The sequence below is a fragment of the Aythya fuligula genome, chromosome 1 (genome assembly GCF_009819795.1).
Source record: "Aythya fuligula isolate bAytFul2 chromosome 1, bAytFul2.pri, whole genome shotgun sequence".
NCBI classification, from domain to species: Eukaryota; Metazoa; Chordata; class Aves; order Anseriformes; family Anatidae; genus Aythya; species Aythya fuligula.
This window is the reverse complement of record NC_045559.1, coordinates 74,634,561-74,651,436: the sequence shown is the minus strand read 5'-3', so window position 1 is coordinate 74,651,436 and position 16,876 is coordinate 74,634,561. Positions and strand designations below refer to the sequence as shown.

The window sequence follows — 16,876 nt, the reverse complement described above, 5'->3', positions numbered from 1 at the left end:
GGTAAATGCAAAAACTACCAAAAAAAGAAAAAAAAAAAGAAAAAAAAAAAAAAACAACACACAAAAGCAATAGAGATCACAGAAAATATAGTTAGCGTTCCTCCTTCTGTAAGATTTTATTAATCAAAGTGTTTTCTATAATACACTGGAGAGGGATACGTATACAATTAGGATTCCTGACTGTACCTGGGGACAACAAATAATGTCTCTCTGTTACAAAGCATCTGGAAAGTTAAGTACATTAGACTCTGTGAAACTCAGATGGCAATAACGACAGTTTATATGTAGAATTGGAGGCTGCGTTTAAAACAGTGGTACAGAATTGTGCAAATATATAGGGCTGACTACTTTTCTACTTTTATTATTCATATAGCCACTATACCATAATAATTCTATATTTAATTCTTATCTTCTATATGCAGGAAGAGCTGAGACAGAAAAGAACTATACAAGTTGCTGAAGGTTACAATCAATGACTACAGTAAAGGAGTTAATTCAGTGTCTCCTAAAGTATATTTAAAAAAAAAAAAAAAGAAGTAGAAAATACAAAACTGTCTGAGCTAACACACTTGGGCAACTTCTCTGTACTCTGTCTCACTAAAAAACAGTGCCTTGCTCTAACAGTATTTAATTTCTCCATGCAATCTCAATGAAGAGCACAGGGGCTGGTGAGAAAGCTGGGCACTACTGGACAAAGATAAAAGAATCTCTGGACTTAGCATATTAACTCAATTTACCTTAACTGTTAGTTATTTTCATTTTTCTCCTTGGAATTGTTGCTTGCTCAGGAAGATGCATGTTTATTTTCAAGAATCTCAACTGACACCTAAAAATTGCTGTACTTATGTTTGATTTAATTAAATACAGTTAAAAAAATAAATTGGTATTGGATAAGGACAGTTGAAGATACTGATGCGGAGCTCCCTAAAATCCCATTGAAATTGTGTTGGCTTTACTATGATAAAGGTACTGTTGCTGAAAAAGACAGCTGAATACTATTAACCCATGATAACTCAAATCCCTTATTGCTGATAATGAATCAAAGAAAATTGGCTGGTGACCAAACATTAACCCTCCAAAACTTTTGGAAGACATTTCTTCACCCAACCAAGGATCAGTTCTGTACCACGGAAGACAAATACTTTACTGAGAGCAGGATCTGGCCATATAAAAAACAAGCTGTAATTTATGATGAAAAAAAAAAAAAAAAAAAGAATGAAAAAAAGTACTGTAAGTTTTGAATGTTGGTAGCTATGATTATGTGAGCAGTCAACTCCCAAATTACAGAAAGCACAGTACATTTTTACATAATAAACTGTGGTTGCTCTTCCTCAGGGACTTTTATATTATTGAATAAATTTAAGGTCTTTTCAACAACTGAAATGCAAAATATGACCCTCCCAAGCATTAATTTGAATGATTTGGCATTTTCAAAGGGGAGGTTCACAAAGACAAATAACAACTGCAAGTTTCCAGGGAACAGGGATATTGCCTACTCATGAAAAAACCCTAAGTTAGTACACATGAATTTATTTTGTGAGGATAGATGGAAACCTTGTGAAGGAATGAAACTGAATGAGTTACATGGCAGCTGACCTGTCTGCAATTTTTTAATGGAAGATAATCTGTTATATTAAATTTGTCTGTCATGAACGAGTCTACACCAGACAAATGAATTGAATGTCTTAAACCTAAAAAAAGGCAACCCCCCAGAAAGTGAAGGAGCAGTGGAAGTTTCACAAAGTCTGGATTAGATAAAGTTACAGCAACAGTCAGAAGGCAGATGTTACTCATGGTTCTATTTCTTAGATTCTGTTCTCCACCAATTCTTTTTTTTTTTTTTTAATTGCCTGCCATCCTGTTTTCTTCTTTTACCTGTGTTGGTATTTAAAATTTTAATTTCCCCTCATTTTTTAAATCCCATGGGTTTATCACTTCATTTTTCCTCACTGTGACCTGGAATGTCACTTCCCTCTTAGAAAATCTGGATCAGATTATGTCTAAAATTAATCTAAAATTAATTGTTCTGCTGCTCTCTCAAAATATATACCCATCAGTCAATGTCCAGTCCTCACTTTTCTGATTCCTTCCTTCTCTAGGCTTCTTATCACTTGCAGCCATCTATCTCCAAATATTTTCTATGCTTTCTCCGTGCAAAATGCTGCACATTTCCTCTTAGTGACAAGCATCTCTTTCTCTCTCCAACGTCTTCTTCTCTACCACATTATGGTCTCATCACCACCTCTGCCCACCTTTCTCCTTTCTCTGTGCCTCCCTCTGTCTCTTGGTCAGATGGTCTATCATCCAATCACATGCCAGATTAGCCTTTACAATGACAATGCAATGACAGTCAAATCTTTGTTTTCTTTAAAAAAGTGGGGAAAAAAGCAGAATCCAGTCACCTCTCAGTCTTTTCAGTCTTGAAACAGTTGTTTCCACAGCAGCAGTGCTGGGCCAGATGACTACAGCCCCTTCTTTGGGCATGACATAGAGCTCTTCACTGAGAAGCTGCAGCTGCCTGCCAGATGTTGTTACCATTTTCCTCACATTAGGTTGATCCTATTTGTTCTTTGTCTTGAGACTGGTTAACATTGGTATAATCACATAAAATGAGTGCGGCCTCAGCAATAAGGCTATTGCAGTCAGGCTTTCATGTTTGCTTCTTTAATCCACATTTCGGTAGATATCTTGAAAATGTTTTTGTAGCTACCTTGTGAGATTGTGCTCTAGTCTGATTTTCTCGTCATGGCTATCTTTTCTAAAACAAGCAGCTTCTCTGATAAACTGAACTTGACCACTGTTCTTCCACCAGTTTTCCCTCTCTGAATTCTGAGCTTTATGAGTTTTCTCACAGATTATCTTGCAGCTTTTTCAAGTCCTACCAAAACAACAAAAATAATTTCAAAACTGCCTCTCTTGTTTAGTATTCCATTTTGTCTATAATCTTCCTTTTGTCTCCTCTATGTAACAAATATTGAAAATTTCCTTTGCTTCTTCTTCCTTCACCAACTACAAGTCCACCCGTTATCTCTGCAGTATAGCCCATGTATACAGTTGGTTCATATTTCAAGGAATCCTGTGTAGAAACATTTACTGGATTGCACTCTGACATGGTCTTCTCTCCTTTCCCAAAGATGTCACAAAGCATGCATTCTCAGAAATTCTCACCAGTATTCAAACACTCAACATGACTGCTGTTTTCATGACAAAAATCTTAATTTTCCTCTAGTTTAATGTTGCTTTTTCTTTACTCTTTTCTTCAGTTAAGTAGCTGCATCCATTTTTTCACACTCCTAAATCACCAATTAGCTGCCTTTGGTTGCCTCTTCGGCACAAACACCTCTATTTTCTTAATAAGGGTTTTGTCAGAAGCAGTGGATTAGGAAAGGGGAAAGGCAGGTAGATCCTTTGCTGTTGCTGCAACATCTATCCAGAAAATCTGTCCATTTCTATATATCAAAAAAACAGTTTGAGATTCACACAGTCCATGCTGCCTTTACCAAGAAGCTATCTGCTTGCTTCCTGAAAATGACACGTGACCTTGTCCTTTAACTATGCAGAAGCATTGTAAAATTGTCAGAACTTGTTTGCCAGAAGACATTCTATAGAAAATTCAGCCAGTTTTAATTGTACGTTTAATTGCACATTTAATTTGTGCAACATAGAGCTATACAGAAGATGACTATTTTTGTTCCTCATAAAAGCACAAGTCTAGTTACTGGAGAACCTTCATTTCCATTACTATCTTTCTTCATGTCATTCTCATGTTCATGAATTTATTTAGGTGCTGACTTCTCACACAAGGCAAGTATGTTCCTCTGACCATTCACCCCTCTGCATCATACAGTTTATGTATGCAAATACATAAGAGGTTTTTGCATTTGATTTTTTTTTCTTGTTTTTAGAATAAAAGATGGGCCTTAACCACAAGATTTGTATTTGATTTCAAACCCTTTCAACTCCTGCAAACTACAAAGTTGGTGAGACCTTGGGTTTGCTTCAACAGTAAATAAATTCATTGTTATAAATTCAACTTCAGCTCTTTCTCATTCCATTGTGTTCAGCATGGAGAGGCCAAAGTTATTTTTTTGTTTTGATTCATGGTTGTAGTGGAGTGTGATCATATCTGACCTCTTCTGTTTTCTGATAGCTTTTTACTTACATGTATGGAGAAGCAAACTTAAATGGCATTTATATTTGAACATGAACTTATTTCTCCTTACAAACACTGGGAGGGTAAGTTGCTATAGCTTGAAAGCAGAATCATGTAAGGGCTCTGATGGAAGTAGTGTTGCTATATAATGAATTATGAAAACTAGATCATGATTTGACTATTCAGAAGTTTACTCTAGGTTTAAGTTGTTGAGAAGCAGGGAGAAAGCTATCACGGAGAAAGAAGGACTCAAAATAAACCACTGAAGTTACTGAAGTAAAAACTTAAGGGCTGTTAATAGACAACACATACTCAGCTTGCAGACTGGCTTTTACAAACAGGATAGGGCCTGGTGTTGATAAAAATCCAGGATGTTTGATTTCTGTGGAGTAGGAAGTTCTTCTTAGAGAGTGACACAGCAGGTAGAAGGAAACCAAAGAGGGACTAGAATTTTATGCTGCATCAACTACCACGTGTGAAGGGAGAACATGGGCCTGTTTGCACCACTGTAATAACATCTACTCTTTCCTTATATTTTGCTTCTATTGTTGAGATTAAGAACAGTCTCTTTCTCAAGACTCACTGGTCAGACTCTGAAGGGAAGTGGAATAGCTAACCCAATTCAGATGGATTTTCAAGGCAAGTAAGGTGGATATCCTATAGGCTGGGATTAGGCTATTTGCATGCACTTATGAGCATGTTATTGCAATAGGAACAGAGTTCAGAGCATGCCAGCTGTTCCATGTTATCTCCCAATGCACAAATTTTTAAGGAGGTACCTTAGCTATATATATATATAATATATGTAGTCTTACATTATATATATATATATAATTATTATATTATATTATATTATATTATATTATATTATATTATATTATATATATAATTATATATATAATATATATATATAATGTAAGACTACATATATTTTATATATATATATATATATATATATATATATATATATATATATATATATAATGTAAGACTTATATATATATATATATATAAAATGTAAGACTTCTAATCCCATTAGGAATGACCAAAGCTGATACACTTCTTTTACCTCAGGGTCACAAATTCTGACCATATTCTAAAAAAATGGGAAATTGCGTGATTTCTGAGAGAAGTAAAAGGCATGAGGTGTAAAATCAAAGTCAGTGCTCACTGAGAGCTAATGCACAGAAGAAAGGACAGAGGTTCTAGCTTGGTATCCATGTCAGGAACAAAATGGGCCTTGGGGATCAAAGGAAGAATGGCAGAAGGTGTAATCTATACAAAGACCTGAGAATAACAACCTCTGTTTTAAAAATGAACTAGTAATTTTTGATTACTTTTTTTTTTTTTTTTTGAGGTTCTCGACTTGAAATCCCACAAAGATCCAGCTTGCTATAATGTCTGAGAATCTTCCCCTAAAACAACTGAATTTTATCTAGCTGATCACCTAAAAACCTTTTTTTTCACTAGCCACTCCAAGAAACCATGGCTTCATTTGCTCAGGTCAGCCTCTTCAGAGGGTCCAAACACTCACTGTATCTCAATCTGTTTCCATTTGCAAAATTTTGTCTTTCCCTTAGTTAACTATTCACAGGCTTTGAGGAACATGCATATGATTGCTCTGGAATACAGCAATCCAACCCAGATAGCTTTATGTATGTGCAGCAAGAAAAGCTATTTATTAGCTTAAATGAGAACCTGCTCTCACTAGTCATCACTGTACCTTGACTGAGTAAGGCAAAAGGACCATTTTCTATACACTACTTCCAAACCAAACTATGAACATAAGGCAACATATCAGCAGAACGTTAGCAAAATTTAATGTGCTATACACCAAATTAGGCTGGCATCAAGTAGCAATGGTATAAACTAATACTAAAATCATGAGTACAACTGCTCTATTAACTATGTAAGTTATCTTAAAGAAGCACCGCTGAAGTATAGGCCATTTCAGGTTCTGCTATTATCAAGGGAAATGAATCAGAAGAAAAGGTAATAAAACAAACAGCTCTCTGCCCTTTCTGGCTTTGCCAGAGATCCTGTTTAAAAAACTCACTGCTGCTGTAATCTTGTGGTTGACATTTATGCAGATATTTGCTGGTGCCACACCACTCTGACTGCAATGGAGATGATGACTGCCAGCAGCTTACTTCATTTCAGTTTATTCTTTCATGCCATTTGTATATATGCTTTTTCCTTTTTTTCAAGAGGGATCACTGGAAAATGCTAATAGCCCATCATGGCTAATGGCTCAAATACTTATGTTTTGCAAAAGCAGTATGTGTCCAATGGGGAAGAAGCTAAACAGATGTGTGAAAAAACCTGATTCACCATCATGCTGCTAGAGAAAGGTGAGCTGGAAAAAAGCTGTTTTTTTATGTCTCAGGACCTGCTCTGGGTGCTAATCCATCTATTGACACTAACACCAGTAGTCTTTTCGTTGTGCGGACTATCTGCGGACCGATATCACACTAAAGAACAGTGCTAATGGGGGACGCACAGAAAGTATGTATGCCAATCTCAAGTAGTAGTAGTCCAGGCAGCTATGAACAGTTTTGCTTCTATAGGTAACCTCTAGAAGTTTCAACTCTTCGGGAGACCATTCAAAATCATTTTAATTTAAAATGCTAACATACTTGAATGTATGTAACAGGGAGGATAAGAACAGCTATGCAGCATAGTATTTTAGTGAATCCAATGTAATTCTTAATCTGGGATTAGGTGTTTAACCACCTTGGCTCAATATGTTCATGTAGCTATAACGTGACTACTAAAGGCAAAATCAGTAGGAAATATTACAGAGACAGCAGAGAGAAAGGTTACGCACAGATTCCTACCCACTTCATGCTGAATTGAAGTGACAATGGTTCCTTGTAGACATTAATGGGTATGAGTCATCTTCTTGGTTTACTATTATCAATATATATATATATTTTTTTTCCCTTCTTCCCTCTGAAGAGGAAGTGGAAGTTCCTTCATACTTATCAAACCTGCAGCTAATGTGCTTGCAAATGCATATGAGACTGTTGTTCAAATCCTACATTTCCTGCAGTGAAAGGCAGATTGCCATGCTATCTCCCTCCAAGTAACTGTTCCAGTCATAGATGAGCAGAAAACAACCTTTCACAAGCTTTCTGACTTACTAAGCATGGGAATGCCTGCCAGAGCAAGTAAACCAAGAAAGGAAGATCAATTTTCCATTGTAATTCAGATTTGAGCTTAGGGTAACTGGAATTTGACTTAGTATGCACCTCAGACACTGGCAGAAATTCAGGCACTATAGAATTTTGCAGGTGAAAGTTTAGGTCCTTTGTGAATTTACATTGCTTGAAGCTATTCAGAAGGTAAGTAACTAAATTATGTGGCTGTGCACCTTTAAATTGAAGTTATACAACCCAGCAGAAAACTCAGGGGTAGTTTTCAGCATGCTGTTTTAGTGCTGTCTTCTCTAATGCTGCTTATGCATTTATGAAAAAGTTATGTATAGCTTTATTAAAAGGATGGTCTCATTTAAACAGAAGTCTATGAATTTTCTGTGGGAATCAAACCCAAGGAAAGCTTTTTGTATTTTTGTATTAAGAAAGAAAACTAGAACAATGCCCAAACAAATCAAAAAAAATCATATGTATTTATTTGTGCCTATCTTGCAGATGTCTCTTAGGTGAGACAAATTTTAGTTCAGAAGACCTGCTCCAAACCTATGGACTTGATTCTAAGGGCACTGAGTCACCTACATGATGTGAAAAGTATGGTTGTACATGCCACTTTAGTTACATCTGGCTTGCTGTAAATTTGATTGATGCATGTATTTCACATGGGTTATCTTGCACAGAGATATATTTTACTGTCAAACTTTTACTGGCATGCAAAAAGAATGCTGAGTCAGGCATATATACAAAACAAAATGTTAGTTCATCATAGATAATTACTCCTACTGCAGAAAGTTCCCCATTTAAGCAATCTGTGAAAAAATATACTACTCTGATTATCAAATCAATCACAGTCAAATAAAGATAGAATCATAACTCAAGTGAGCCAATAGTTGATGTAACCAACTAACAACTGCATTTCACTAACGGTAAACAATACAAGTAACTTACAACTCTTTCTGGTGTTCCTTTTAAAAAAATGAGGAAACAATTTTGAGTTTCATATAAATTGATTGGGATTGACAAGATGCAATTTTGTCAATTTAATCCAATTTAGAGAAAAAAAAAAACAAACCACAAATTTTAAGTAATTTTGACTAATGGAATGATGGAGGAAATCATAACTGTTCGCAGATATTTTATAGCCAGGAAATGAAGCCAAATTAGCCAGCTAAACTGTTCATTGTGAGCTTTTCACTTTGTGTTAGTGTGTTCTGAGTGAAAAGAGGGGAAAGCCTTCAACATCTGAGTCAGATTCTTGTACCAAACTGATGCAAGCATTAATTTTACACATTTAATTTAATGAAACCTTTCAGTTCATATTTAACAAAACACAATGTAATCTTGAAATAGACTACATGTAGTTCATTGAAATTCATTCCATAACAAAACCTTTCCTGACAGAAACAATTTCATTTTCAAAATTTAATCAACTTCTGGGTTTTCTTCTTTTTTTTTTTTTAATCAAAAAATAATTTAAAATGCATTCTCCTGACATAATAGGCTGCAATTAAGAATGATAAAAATGTGAAATTGCTATGTCAATCTAATAAAGCCAATATAAAATTTATCTTCTATTTCAGTAAACTTTGATTAGGTTGTTTGACTGAAATAGTTCAGTAGTCATTATGCTCCTGGTTTTCACTTATAGATTGCTTAATGATAAGGAAGGTTACAGAGTTGAGTTAGTGGATAAATCAGTCAATGATAAGGCATTTCTGATGCTCCCACTGCAGGAGAGTTAAGTATTTAAGCATGTAAGTGACACATTTCTCTGCTGCATCTGAATGCAAAAGGATGGGGGCCTGTTTCAAAGAAGTAGAGAGCACACCACATTGCTGGGTAACCATGACAATGAGACAGCAGGAAGAAGAAATGTTTGCCTAAACAGCATCCAGTCACATAACCCCAGCATAACACTGCTCTAGTTAAACAATACGCCAGAGGGCTAAGAAGGGCTTACTTAGTGCAGAACAGTAAATAAAATGCCCCATCCTTAGATGTAGATGTGCATGGACCCTTCTGTCTTCTAAATACACATCTGTAAGATCACCTGGGCTTGGCAAAGTTCTGTTTGTGTGCACAAATTAATACTGTTGTATTTAGCAAAGTTATTGATGTAACATCACAGTGCTACTAAAATCAAGCACATTTTGGCCCAGCTGATGACCTACCTCCCCAAAACCCCACTGTCAAGCCTGACTGTGAAAGTGAAGCAAAATAGCAAGTTAGCTAATCAAAATAATGCACATCTTGCTACTATTGCAAAAAAATCTATGGGCCACTGCAAAGTTAGATACTTTACAGAAAAGCCATATTTAAGATGTGGCTTTTGTTCCAGACATCTAGAAATACAGTTATGCTTTTATTCTCCTGCTTTAGAATTATATTCACTCTGCCATTTGAGTCTAGGAATTTGGAGAGTACTGCACCCTGCACAGTCAGACTGTATCTTTGTGTACAGTGCTCAGAAGCTGCATTACTCTGGGGCACAGGAGTGCCTCAGGGGGCACAGTTTCTTTGTCATATCCCTGAGGCAGAGATGGCTGATGCCACACTTCTACATTTTACACCTTGCCAGAAGCCTGTGGTCCTTTCCCTTGCCCTAATTGCTTCTTAGAGCCCACAAAACAACTCCCTGACCCCCCCTTTTTTTGTTGTTGTTCAATACAGTTTGGCAGCTGGATTTAAACAGTTCAGAAAATAAACTAGTCTGACTTCAGTCCTCTTGAACCCCACAAGTTTTTCTCAAATGAATCTCCCACTTTATCAGCTACATAGATTCTATTTAATATAATTAAAATGTTGAAGTGATGAGTCTTCTCACTGAGAGCAAATTATGGCTGAATACATGAAATGGGTACTCAGCAGGAAAGGTGCACAGGTACCAACAAGCGAGGGAGCAAGGAACTGGAGAACTCCGATACACACAAGACAGGCAAAATTAAAAAATGGATAGGAAGCAATGAGCAATAAGCATCTTGGGCCACTATGTCTTTTAATCTTGTGTCTCCCTTTCTGTCTGTGTTAGCTGACTTCTGTGGCATGACTTGGTAGGCATCTAGGGAAACGAACTACACACTGTTTTGGCATGCATAGCACAATAATCAACGGCATAAAATCAACTCAGTATCAAGCTGGGATCACCAAATTATGATGGCAGGAGAAATTAAATAACATTAATAAGAAGGTGGATATGGAATTCTTTCTGTCTGGGACATGCCTCTTTCCTTAGTTGTCAATGGTCTGCATGGTTTGGCTTACTAACAGACAAGGCTAACACCTGATTAGAAAGCTGAAGGGAAAAAAGGATCATTTTCTATTCTGCACCAACCCAGCTGAGAAAATGCTTGGGTTTGAAACTAAATAAAGAATAGTAAAATGTTAATGAATCTGTGTCCCAGTCACCATTCATGTAACTGAAGGTTCCTCTACCTATATCACAGACAGCACTTTTGCTCATATTTCAACATGAGATCACATAAGTAGCAATGTGTAAGGGAGAAAGAATCAGAGATAAAAAAAGATTTTGCAAGCTCCCCTGTTCAGCTCCCAGAAACCAAAATAATCTTCCTCTACAGCAGTACTCCTATTGGCTATGCTGCTACCTGTACATACACCATGGTAAGACTTTATTCACAATGATCTTTCATCTATTTTATTGACATTTGATATAGACCAGACTGCACTCTGCATTAACTAAGGGAGCCTGATTCTCTGATGTCCACTAAACTCCCATTTCCCACTGGGCCTGTGATGCACAAAGGGTTGATGCACAAAGCCACTGAAGATAGGTCCCTTGCAATACTTGGAACTTGCTTTCCCGCAGCCTCCATTCTCTGCTATATTGGGAAAGAGCCAGGAGAAATACCAGCGCTTCAGTCCCAACTCAATTTTGTACTCTGTGGTTTGAATCCCAGCTTTTATGAAAAAACTATAGAATTTGAATTATGGTATAAGCAAAGAAAGTGTGGAACAATTAGTTATGTTTAAAGAATTACTAACTCTTTCCTGGGATTTTTTTTTTTTTTTTCATGAAAACTTGTATTTTTTCTACACTAAACTGTTAATGAACTTCCAAACTACTAAACAGAAACAAACAAACAAAAACTGTGTACATTTTGAACAGCAAACTCTTTTTCCCATTACATGAGTCAACTAAGAATTTTTGTTATTTTCAAAATACGCATATTTATTTCATGAATGTAAAAACAAAAATGTTCTTTAATATATCTGAATCTCTGATTCAAAAAAAAAAAACAAAAAAAAACAGGCAACAGATTTCCATAAAATACCAGTATCGTAAAAACACAATTGCCTATTGAGGCAATCACCTACTAGTGAGTTAAAACTACAGATTAGTAAATTGCATAATGCCCTTGGAGTACTCAACAGTTCAGATGTTTCTCTGAGTCTTATTTAAGCCTCTTCAATCTCAGCAAATACATAATTTCAAATAGTAGCTGTACTACGTTAAATGCCATAGGAAGGGAGATGCCAAAATGGACTAAAAAATCATAGACTTCCCAATAAAAACATTATTTGTGGTAGACATTATTTGCTAAATTCAACCTAAACATGTTAATCATTTTGATCAACCCCCAATTGCATTTTTTGCTGAATACATTAATTATCCCTCCAATTTCTCTCACCTTTTCTTACATGTCTTGCCTCTCTTGTTTTCCTTTAATAGATAATCTTTCTCCCATATTTAAAAATATGACCTTTCTTTCTATGAAACACCTCCCTTGGAGATGCTGCCACACTTGATAGGCTTTGAAACTCTGTGCATGAAAGACAGGATGTGATAACTCTATGATACCTGAAGATGCTTTAATGGGCACTCAATAGGTAGTCCATTACTCTTACCACACAGATATGGTTGTTACAGAGAGATGGAACTATGAACTGTATATACAAGAAAGAGTAGTGCAGTCAAATCAAGCGGAACAAAAAGAAAAAAATATCAAAATCAAAAACTTGAGAAGATCACTCTTTTGTTTCCTACAAAATTCACATGAAAAAATGTGTGAACACTGAACTTTCCCACTCCAGCCTTTTCTGGGCTCTTCCTATAAGCCGGAGAAGCAGAGAAGGCGTCAATTTTCCTCTGCCAGAATGCTCACTATTGCACTCAGAAGATGTAAATCTTGTGGAGCAGTCCTGACTAACGGTTGTCTGCATAATCTACAGAAGCAGCTTCATTGGTCATTTTAAGAGCATGATTCTTCACAGATTTAAATGGGAAGTTACTTGGGCTTCAGGGAAGTAGAATCTAGCACAGAAATCTCACAGTGTAATACATTACAAAAATATTATTAATTTCAGTTAAATTAAATGAAAAACATACATTTTACTATTTTATGATGACAAGCATTTCCCAAAATGTCAATAAATGTTAAAAAGAAATGACCTCGTTGGTTTGTTCAACCATATGAGGGAATTTCAATTTGCTATTTATTTTAAGTAAAAATGTATCTGCAACATCATAAAAATACAGATTCTGTTTCTCATATTTTCTTATAAATAGGGAGAACGAAGACAAACGTGAAATAGCTTAAAGCTATGGTATTTGGTTTGAGGATCAGCTGAACATTTCATTTTGTCTGTAGCACTAATTATAGATTTGATTATTATATAAATATTGTTTTGTGTTAGCTCTATAGTCAGACTTCTAAATTTAGAATTCATCTTTTTTTTTTTTTTCATGATGTAGTTTCAATAATAAACATTATGATCATCCTAGGTGTATGTTACAGCATTAAAATGCCTCCTTTTTAGGCACTCGGTGGAATCGCTGCTACTGCTCAGATATGGCTTAGTTAGTCTGCCTGTAAAAATGAAGATTTATTTTTTTGTGGCTTGAACTAAAACAATTTTAATGTGTTTTAATGTGTGCTCACTCTTAACTATTAAATATATATATATATATAAAATATATATAAATATAAAAAATAAAATTTATAAATAATTAATATTAATATATAATTAAATATATTTTAAAATATTAAAATTGTGTGCAATGGCAGTTTAAATGTTTTATTTTCAAATAAACAAGCAAATGGACTGTTATTTCTATAAATACTAATAGAATCATGCCCAAGCACTGGGAGTTTTCAGCCTGGAGCAAGAGAAAACCACACATTTTCTGTTTATTTTTTGTGGGTTTTACTATTTTAAGTAACATCAAGGCCTGAACTGGAGATATTCTGACATTTCTGGTTACTTTGAAGAAAAAAAGTCCCAGTAGTTTCTTAGCAAGTTAGGTCAGTTTATGCTAAGTCACTGAGTGGCAAAAAGTATTCTCTGTGATGACAATATATGCAATGTCCTTCTAGACAAGGGAAAATAGTTGATGGAGGATCCAGTCCTGCAAGCATGTATGCAAAACTACTTACGTGCACAGTACCATCAAGTGTCATTCTGCAGGGGTATTTGAGAACTGTCCCTGTCTCCTTAACTGAGAACAGATGCTGACAGTGGTATCAGATGCTCTTTGCTGTTCTCCCTCCCTGTATCCTCAGCATGAAGGATAAAATGCCAAGGTTCTTATGATGTCTTTGAAACAGTAAAAGCTGAGCATTAGCTGCAAGGTTTAGATCTAATAAATGTTGCTTTGGTTTTCCTTTATAACTAACTCCTTTTAATGTTTTGAAGGAGCAGAAATGGACAATTATTTGGTTGTGTTGTGGAGCTTTTGCTCAGCCTCATTTGGTGATAAACAATTATCTGCAGGTGACAAAGTATGGGCTGAATTTTTAAACTAAATTTTGAATAGACAAATTCAGACAGCATTACATGACTGATTTTTTTACAAGGGTATCAGACTATCCTTTGAAACTGTATGTTTTTGAAGCTCAGAGTTGTTCCTCTAAATCTCTGGTCAGCTGAAAACAGTGCAATCTCATTTCTTTGCAGTAATAAAACACTCTAATAAATAGAGAGAAAAATGATTGAAATAAGTAAATACAACAAAATTGGAGATGCTGAAAGCTAATGAACTCAATTGCAATCACTTTGAGAGTAATAGCCTTAACTTAAAAGTATTGATTAAATATCCGAATATTTACATCTTGTACTGGAACTGTTGAAGGCAAATGATGCATTGCAAAGCAAACAGAAGCTGACCTTTGCACGTTTTCCCATCAGGCTGCAGCGTAAATCCAACTGGGCAACTGCATCGTACCCCTGTCGCGGTATCCTTGCAAGTGCGATCACAGCCTCCATTATTGACAGCACATGTTTCTGCAGAATGAAAAAGAAAGAGACAGAGAGGAGGGGGGAGAAAGGGAGTGTAATGAAATGTTCTGGGGGAGGGGACAGGCACCAACTCTTTGGGACAATTTTATAACATTATGAAAGCAATCTAAGTTTAAGCAAGACAATTTAATCAAGCTCTCAAGGTCATCAGGGTCCACATACTTGTTTTGACGGGTAAATCATTTCCACAAGTCATGATTTCTTTCTCCCACAAAACTAGTGTTTTTATTTATTATATTTAGTTAGTGCTTTTGAACTGTCTTAGACAATAGGATGGGTTATTACATATGAAACAAGTTTAAAAAGAAAAAAAGCGATTGCCTTTAAAAGCAGAACCAAACAGTCAGTCTGTTTCATATCAGTCAATGTCTAGCCAAGGCTTTTTAAGGTTCATTATTTTAAAACTATGTTGCAGGCATAATGAACTTTAAAAAGCAGTAGAAAGCAAAGCAGAGTGCTAGACTTGAAACCGAGAATATAAAATCCTTAGTTAAGAAAGAGTTAATGGAAAATGAACTACATATATCACTTTGACAAGAATCTACATGCCCAATCTGTTCTTACTGAACTACAAGCAAAAGGCATCTGGGTTTTGTCCACTTAAAGCTTTTTGCAATTTGAAAGGAGTTTGGAGTGGGTGGGAGGGCATAATTGAGGTCACTGAACCCATTCCAAGCTGTGTCATTGAAATTTCCCAGTGCTTGTAGTATGTAGAAGGGTGGCTGGGCAAACACAGGCGAAAGAAAGTTGCAGTGCTTCTTAGCTTTTACAACAGCGGGCAACGACTATTAAGTACCACTACATAAAAAAAAATAATCTTCAACTTCATTACAAAAAAAGCAAAAACCCCTTTCTTAATGCTGTTATTTTCTGTTACTTGTGTGTGCACATGCGCCCACCTTACACATACATACACATGCATACACACACATCCATAAAATAGATAAAAGGCAAGTGAAATGATTAACTTTGCTTTGATCTAGAGAATAGAGTGGATGCGAGGATGCCAATTTAGCATGTCAGTTTGAACTGTGCATTTATCTGAAAAGTATCTACTTCAGAGACCAAGTCCTTTTAATAGTATCTTTTTCAGTTGCTCTGGCTTTGATTAAATTAAAATAGCCTCCCTGCTCCTCCCAAGATTGCCATTATTCTACTCAGCTCACCTCATTTTGGCTTTCCCTGAAGAGGCTTTGTCATTACTTACTCAGATTTACAGACTCTTATTGCTGAATATTCACAGTCTGTGTCACAACTGTTCGCTGTAGACAGAATCTGAAAATATGCTATTGGATATGCTAATGGAGAATTGCCTTAGAACAGTATGTTGATCAAAAATTATTTACACAGAACAGAAAATGCTTTACTTTTAAACCAACTGGTGCTATAGGATTTTTATTTTAAAGTAGCTTCTGCTAATGCCTTCAGTGTGAACTTAGGCTGGTCCTTTGGAAGGACTTCACTGCTTCAAAGTAAGAAAAAAATACATCTGTTTATTTATTGTTTTGAACTGATACAGACCTCTACATCAGTTTTGGAATAAGTTGCTGGCACCTATGAACAAACTGAAAGCAAGTGGTATGGGCACACATGCATTAACAGCATGGGACAAAGCTTTGCTGTCCATATACATTTACCTATGCTGTACTAGATATATCATGTGTGCTACATAATAACATCATATAGAAAAAGCAATAAGTATACGAACGAATTTGCATTAAGCTACTAGCAAGTACAGCTAACAAAAGGATTGACTTTTTTAGTAAAAACTTCCTAAAAATGGAGATGAACCTGCAACTCTTTATTTTCAGGCAGAGTTCTTGCTTACCTGTCTAATCCAACAAAATTAAAAGGCCATTTTGTATGAGTACAGAACATTTATGTAAGACTTGCAGAACACGAACCTAACTGCTTAAATTCTGATTTTCATATACTATCCTGGGAATCTTAGATGCTGATTCTACTCTATGGAATTCCTTGGTAAATTACAATGCTGTCATTCCATTTGTATGTGAACGTGTGTGTCCTCGTACAGCAACATATCAAATTATTTTATGTTTCAGAGAAGGGAAAAGGTTTCAGGTCATTTAATTTTATTTTTATTTTTTTAACTTGGGTACGAGTTAATGATAGGATGACTTGCCAAAAGTAAGGAGTTAAGATCAAAAAATAGCAAAAAGTGTTGAAGATGTATGTTTGGCATGGCATTGCAAAGAGCAGTAAATCTTATGTTAGCAGATTAACTTTGGCATATGAAGAGTCCTTTATTGCAGTTCATCACCAAGATATGAACATAAGCAGTAATATTTCTGCT

At 35.7% G+C, this 16,876-nt stretch overlaps 1 protein-coding gene across 2 annotated transcripts in view; it reads right to left on the bottom strand.

The window, feature by feature from the left end:
• Positions 1 to 16,876, bottom strand: part of SCUBE1 (signal peptide, CUB domain and EGF like domain containing 1) — a 213,261-nt gene that overhangs the window by 57,895 nt on the left and 138,490 nt on the right. For both annotated transcript variants that reach the window (XM_032204498.1, XM_032204508.1), the window contains one exon: positions 14,431 to 14,547. In XM_032204498.1, coding sequence (XP_032060389.1) covers positions 14,431 to 14,547 — 117 coding nt within the window. The remainder of the gene's footprint in view (positions 1 to 14,430; positions 14,548 to 16,876) is intronic.